The sequence below is a fragment of the Oryza glaberrima genome, chromosome 7 (assembly GCF_000147395.1).
Source record: "Oryza glaberrima chromosome 7, OglaRS2, whole genome shotgun sequence".
NCBI lineage: Eukaryota > Viridiplantae > Streptophyta > Magnoliopsida > Poales > Poaceae > Oryza > Oryza glaberrima.
Genome location: NC_068332.1, coordinates 25,958,549 through 25,966,283, shown reverse-complemented (window position 1 = coordinate 25,966,283; position 7,735 = coordinate 25,958,549). Strand labels below are relative to the sequence as shown.

General features: G+C 41.6%; 1 protein-coding gene across 1 annotated transcript; it reads left to right on the top strand.

Annotated features, from left to right (window-relative positions):
* Positions 1 to 1,813: 1,813 nt before the first annotated feature.
* LOC127778545 (NAC domain-containing protein 87-like) lies at positions 1,814 to 3,581 on the top strand. Its single transcript, XM_052305165.1, has 3 exons — positions 1,814 to 2,189; positions 2,278 to 2,555; positions 2,658 to 3,581. Exons 1-3 carry the CDS (start codon positions 1,988 to 1,990, stop codon positions 3,081 to 3,083), a joined length of 906 nt encoding a protein of 301 aa, XP_052161125.1. The 5' UTR covers positions 1,814 to 1,987; the 3' UTR covers positions 3,084 to 3,581.
* The last annotated feature ends 4,154 nt before the right edge of the window (positions 3,582 to 7,735 follow it).

Sequence of the window (7,735 nt, the reverse complement as noted above, 5' to 3'; positions counted from 1 at the left end):
TATTCTTAATTTGTCCATATATGTTATAGTTTGTACTAGAGTAGACTAGTAGTAAATAAATCTTCAATTCTGTTTCTGATTAATATTACAACATGCATATCGATCCACCGTTTTCTGAATTGTGGTGTGGCAGGAAGCTGCTAGGTTGCATCATGCTATTGGATGGAAAATGTCGGTACTAATTTAGCTATTTTACTCTAAACAATGGCCTTTTTTCTATTTTGTCGTAGTACTCAAGATTCATCAAAACACGGAATATTTCTGTTCTAAACTTCTAATTAACAAGTGGCTCGTTTGGGGAGAAATTTCCTACAGCTACAGGTCATTGCTTATGTGTCAAACTGTGATAGTTAGTTGCCTTAGTCATCACAAAATTTGTTGAGCGAGCTAATGTCACAAAATTCTCATTAGTCTTAAATATATGAGATAATGCTCTGTATGTAACAAATTAAGTTCTGACTGCTGGAGCTGACAAGGCAGGCCGGAATTCGTTAGCCAAATGCATGACGAAAGACTGAATTTTTTCCTGCGTCATATAACAGAATTGATGACTGAATTTTCCGTAGAGCTCACTGCATCGATCTGAAAATAAAAAAATCAGATAAGAATGTTTTCGTTCGTGGATGACATTTTCTTCTAGATTTGGTCTTTGCGTGCTAAAAAATGGACGCGTCGGGTAATCAACAGATATACTAATCTCCTCAATGATTAGATTAGCTTGCAATTGATTAATTATTTACTTCACCCGGTTATCCTTTTCCCATTTGGAGATCTACCTAGTGCTACTTGATGATTAAGTATTAGGCAACAACTTGACGCGAATGCAGTGGCCGTATTCTCCACTGTTGAATATTTCGGGTTTTAAATGCGAGCTGATTTCCATTTTATTGCCACCATTAATTTTCGTAATTAATCTAGTGGAAACAGGAGTACTAGTAGCTAACTTGGTATGATAAAAACAAAGAAATTAATTAAATTAAGTCGTCGACTCTGCAGCTAACGTTTCAGTCGCCTTCTTTCTGTATAGCACCACTTGTAGCTGATAGGACAGAGCTAGCTAGGAAGCTTAATTGGTGAGAAAACGATATGTAGAATTTGGATTTATTAACCTTGATATATCGATCGATGCCTCATCATAAAGCTTAATAGTAGCAGGCAGCAGACAGCCACAGCCTTTGGTTTGGCTTCATGCATACATCTCCCATCGCATATTACACTGAAAATCTACAGTGGCCATTAATTGGCCGTTGAAATTTTCTCGCCGCGAACGAAGATAAGCATTGGAGACGGAAATTTAGAAAGGGATGAAGAAATCAACGCGGAACAAAGTAATAAACTCTTTTAGTTAGAAAACTAATTAAAAGGGCAGCATCCATGTTCGTTTAATTTGGCATGTTCGAGTGAAGAATATTCTAAAAAGAAGCCCTTTCAAAGCTAGACCTCCTCCACTCCAACCCGATGGATGAGGAAGTGTCAAACAATGGGAAAAGGAGAATGGGATCGGATTAGTAGATTAGATTGGTTTAGCGCCAATAATTTAACCTAGTTAGTCGTATCAGGATGAGTAGCATCATTGGCGCGTTAATTAATTATAGCAACAATATTAGGACATGAAGGCAAAATAATTACCAGGCAGCTATTACTGCAGTAGTAACAAGTGAGAGATGGATGGAGGAGGCGATCGAGGTTAATTAGCAAGAGGCTTATGCAGCAAGTTGGCTTCTCCATCACGGCACTCGATGGGAGAGAGGAGGTCGAGTCCTCTTCTATATAAGAGCCACCTCTCCTCCATTTCCTTCTTCCTAAACCCATCTCGATCCCTACCTAGCTAAGCTATTTCATTCACACCTCGATCAATCTCGATCGTCTCTCTCGTCTACTACTAGTACTAGCTTCTTCTCCTCCATTTCTGACCTGTGCTAGCTCAGAACAGAGAGCTGAGAATCATCAGCTAGCTAGCTAGGCGTCTGGGGAGAGAGCAGGAGCCATGTCGGAGTCGGAGGTGTCGGTGATCAACCAGCTGGAGGAGGAGGAGACTCGGCTGGAGCTGCCGCCGGGGTTCCGGTTCCACCCCACCGACGAGGAGGTGGTGACCCACTACCTCACCCGCAAGGCCCAGGACCGGAGCTTCTCCTGCGTCGTCATCGCCGACGTGAACCTCAACAACTGCGAGCCATGGGACCTCCCAAGTAAGTAGTAGTCTCTCGTTCATGGCGGCCTAGCTTCCTCATCATCTGCTAGCTATTCGATCCGATTCGACGATGGAGCTGCATGCAGGCAAGGCGAAGATGGGGGAGAAGGAGTGGTTCTTCTTCTGCCACAAGGACCGCAAGTACCCGACGGGGATGAGGACGAACCGGGCGACGGCCAGCGGGTACTGGAAGGCCACCGGGAAGGACAAGGAGATCTTCCGCGGCCGCGGCCTCCTCGTCGGCATGAAGAAGACGCTCGTCTTCTACATGGGCCGCGCCCCCCGCGGCGAGAAGACCCCCTGGGTCATGCACGAATACCGCCTCGACGGCAAGCTTCCCCCCAACCTCCCCCGCTCCGCAAAGGTACTCTCTACTCGCCGCCGGCCATGGCGATGGCTAGCTCACATGTCGCGTCGTTCCTCTTTCTCTTTTATTGAATACTAGTATATGGTTGCGTGCGCGCAGGAGGAATGGGCGGTTTGCCGGGTGTTCAACAAAGACTTGGCGGCAAAGATTGCCCAAATGCCGCCGCCTCCCTTCCCGCGCAACGACTCCTTCGACCTCGACCTCGACGACTTCCTCCACCTCGACGCCGACCTGCCGCCGCTCATCGACGACCCCTTCGCCTCCACCTCCACGCTCAAGACGGAGCCACCTCCGCCGGCCAACCTGATGCACAACCACTACGGCTACTTCTCCCTCCCGGCGTCAGCGACCAATTATAACCACAGCTCCGGCGCCATGGCGGACCAGGCGATTCGGAGGTTCTGCAAGGCGGAAGCGTCGATGGCGTGCTTCTCCGGCGCCGACGCTGACGTGGATCCGGTGGTGGACGAGCTGCTCTCCTTCCCGGACTCCATCACGGACTACTCCTACATATGGAAGGCCTGACCAGATTAATTTCGTGGTTAATTTGCCATATGATCGATCAGATTAATCCTGTTTAATTAGTTGGTTTATTAACTTGATTACTGTCAAAGGTTTGGGTTAACTAGGAGATGATGATGATGGAGTTTGTGGTGATGCGAGAGAGAGAGAGATTAGGTCGCGCTGATCTGGTCTGATCAAGGTGTGCAGAGCAGATGGAGCGGACTAATTCATTAATTAGCTTAATCAAATTAGTTATATAGGTTTGTTTGTCTTAATTCTGTATGTATATAGTTATCTGATTGGGGATAATACATAGAGATTACTAGCTAGCTAGCTAGTTTGGTGATTAGGGGAGTGATGAGCTAGCTAGAGAGATATATCTCATCAAAATTAAGGTCTCGGTTGGTTGATTAATCTGCAGATTATATATTGCCTTGTGTGTGATAGGCCATGTGGCCTCTTTCTGTGTATGTGTGTGTGTGGATGGAAGGAGTAAATTAACTAAACCCCTTGTACATGTACCATCAGTTGTGCTTTACTTACATGATCAATTCAACCATTGATCGATTAACCAAACCGAGATTTGCATCCATCTGTCGCTTAATTCTTTTCGCTCAGTGCATGTGTGCTGTTGATCCAGAATAAGCAGCTGTTGCGCAGAAAAATATATTGATGGAGAAGAGAATTGAATTAAATGGGTTTGTATGTATGTTTTGTTTGGAGGCAATGATTGGAACGGCAGGCAGGTCCTTGTCGTGGAATCCACTTGGGGAATTGAATGGAATGGGATTGAGCATGCATCAGGTAAGGTAAATTACCAAGGCATACCCTTAATTGCTCCCTTGCCTCTTACCTTAACCGGCTGAGAGAGTGGAGTAATCCCTCCGTCTCTCAAAATAATAATCTAGAATTTTTTTTTATAAACACAACACAAACACATACGCTCATAACATACGTGCACTCACCCCTGTAAATTCATACACACACCCTATCCTTATGAACACCTCCTTCGAATGACTGGACCAACATATCACCACGGACGTCTTGTTGTCGACGGATATGTTGTCTACCACAAAAAGAATAAGAATACTTAACAGTAAATACGAGCAACCGTGTCAAGTATAAAACTTGAACCTGGGTGGATTGGTTCCATCATATCACAAGAACTTAACTAGTTAAAGTTACGTTCACTTTGCCTAGATATACCTATTTATGCTTGATAATATCTTTTTTTTGTTATAATTTAATTTATTTTAGGACGGATGGAGTACAACGTGTTTACTGTGACGATGAATCCAAGTCCAAGATTTGGAGGGGGTTTTTTTAACAAGCGGCTTGTGAATTTGCTTGTGGGCGTGCGGTGTTGCATGCGATGCGATGCGCCTCGCTGTCGCTAATATCTGGATGGATGGATGGCTTTGCCTTGCTTTCCATTCGACGCAACAAACACAATTAAAGGCTAGTTGCATTTGGCACAACACAACACAACACAACACAACACAAGGAGAGGCTGACCGGGTTTTGCGCCCGGCCGCCTCGCTTCACTTCTCACCTCGCCTATTGTCATCCAAATTAAACCCCAACAAAATACACTGCACTTGTTAATTTGCGAGTAGCTAATCTGAAGAAAAATAAAAGAACGGAAGTCAGGATCAGGATACGTAAAACTTTAGCCGGTCGCCCGGGACTCTGTTTTTTTTAAAAAAAAACGCGAACGCGTAAAAGGATTGCACGTCAATATATTAAAAGAACAGAGTTTTTGTTACACAACACAATCAGCCAGATCGGTTCTGGAGCTCTGTGTTTTCATGTGCTTGGCCTTGTACATATGTGCAATTGGACCTACTGCCTGCCGGTCAGTAACATTCTACTGCTGGATTCTTAATTACTCTCCCCACTCTAAAATAAGTGTAGTTTTGCACTGTTCATGTTCAAGTTTGACCGCTCGTCTTATCTAGACATGAGGTTGTCTATATAAATTGTTCTAGGAGTGGTCATAGGTTAATTTTTTTTGGGACGGAAGGAGTACTCTACACCAGAAGCTAGAATATGAATGTGCGCCAGGTGCATGCATTGGCGCTTCCACGTTAGTTGCTTTCAGATGGATGATCATCCATGATCATATACATACATCGATCGATCATCATCAATGGGGCCCGGCCGGCCTGCATGCATGGGAGAAATCTAGCTAGCTGGCTAGCTTAATTAGCTTACTCCTAATCCTAGCTAGCTAGCTACTCATCACGAGTTGGATTTCGTCAGGTCTACCTCGTGATTATACAATGATAATCTGCATCATATATCATGCATGTGGGGTACATCATATAGGAGTAGTATGTACTAGTAATATACGGCATCGATCGATCGACTTCCGGTGTGTTTAGATCAAAGTTTGTATCCAAACTTCAACCATTTTCCATTATATCAATCTGTCATATACACACAATTTTTCAGTCATATCATCTTTAATTTTAAATAAAATTTAAACTTTGGGCTGAACACAGCCTTCTTTGATTACTCAATAGTGACAACCTTTTTGTCGTCGTTGACAGCATTTAAATTCCCGCACTACTGTTCGTACGTACGAAGGCATGCATATCAATCGATCCATCCATCATTCTGGAAGAATCAATGCATATATATCATCGTTCGATCGATCGATCCCATGCATACATCACAAATCTTTATATATGATCATGCATATGCATGTCTATCTAGGCTAACGGCTGCAGTAGTAGTACGATTGTTGATTGATCATCACAAGAGGACCAATCTATACATATGTACATTTATCGGAACAATTATCAAAGAGCTAGTTACTATAGGATGTGTGCCACGATTTGAGTTGGCAGCTGATATATGCTGATAGTACTCCTACTTAAACTGCCACGCATGCAGCTACAGCCCATCCTTTTGTTCAAGATACAATGTGCTTAATTACTCTGTCTCAAAATATTAGGATTTTTAGGTTGACAGGGTTATTAAAAAAATACGTGTGAATGATTAAAGAATGATTAAAGAAAGTTTATCATTGGTTGAGAAAAGAAAACATGTAAAGTAGAATGGTTGTGATTAGTTAAGAGAAGGTATGTAGAGAAATACTAGCTTCATTTTAGCACAAGATACTATGCTAGAAATAACTATATTTTGGGACAATATAATGTACTTAGGGGATGATGTACACTCACTTTTGCACCCATCAAATGGTTAAAAAAAATGAAATAATAAAAAATGACATATCACTATAAGATATATATGTCACATCACAAACAAATAAGTTTAAATTTGACCATTCTAGTTTAAATAAAAAGAACAAACTTAACCTCTAAAAATATTAATTTTTAGTAATTTGTGTAAGTTGAATTTAAACTTGCCTGTGGAGTTTCTAAACTTTTTTTAACTTCAAAAGTTATTTAGGGAATGAAAAAAAAATCACAATACTGGTATTATTGCACAAGTGCAGCAAGACAACAAGACCAGTTGCAGTCTAGCTACCATGCATGATTACTAGATAGCTTGGTCCGTCCTCTCAGATGCTACAATTTTGCATGTGTGTCGACGGCTACGCCTTCATATATGGCTATGAGCCTGACATGACTCGCTAACGACCACACCAAATTCGCCAAACTTATCACAAGACAAGAGCATATGCCTTACATATGTTATGTCACGTTTCAGTATCGCTCCATGTCGCGCTGAAATTTCAGAGCTATACAGCACAACGTTCATTAATTACTCCTAGTTGATGGATGATCGACCGACATCCATGCATATGCATACTCCCTCTATACTTATAAAGAAAGTCGTTTAGGACAATGTTTAAGTCAAACCTTGGGAATATAAATCATGAATAACTCTTAACAACTTGAAAATGTAAAAATTATATGTATAGATTTGTCTTGAAAAATACTTTCATAAATGTGTGTGTGTCTATATATATATATATATATCACTTTTCAATAAATATTTTTATAGAAATAAGAAGTCAAAGTTGTGTTTTGAAGATCGTGTCGTTGTTCTAAACGATTTCTTTTACGAGTATGGAGAGAGTATATACAGATGAATATGATCGTAGTACGAAATAGCACGACCCACTGACCCAAACCTAGCTAGCTTGTAATTAACTCCTCCTAAATCACAATGGTTTTTAATCAGGTTTTCAGCTATTTAAGTTACTCATGTCATAAGTAAGTAATACTAGCTACTAGATAATTAAGTTTGCGTATTGGGCAATTTGCAGACAGCTAAGAGTTGATGTCTTGAAGCAGAGGACTCTCGATCCCGTTAATCTCGGTACTAGGTATGTATCTACTATAACAACTCATACATGATAACAGTAATACTACTTAAACACGTTAATTTGATTCGCAATCTAGTAGTACTTGTTATTTTTTCCTGTTGCATTGTTTGATTTGGCTAACCGATCGATATATACGGAATACTAGTACGTACCAGTCTCGTACAAATATACCTGTAGATCGATCGATCCGTATATTTATCCCAGGACAGGAGGGAGAAATTAAAGGGGAAAAAGAAACGCGCGTGCTCCCAATTAATCGCGTAATAAACACGAGGTCGATCGATGCATGATGATCAGGGTGTAATAGTATCTTCCAGGTTAATCTACGCGTTTCTTCTCTATTCCAGCTGAGGCTAATAATGAATGAATTGGA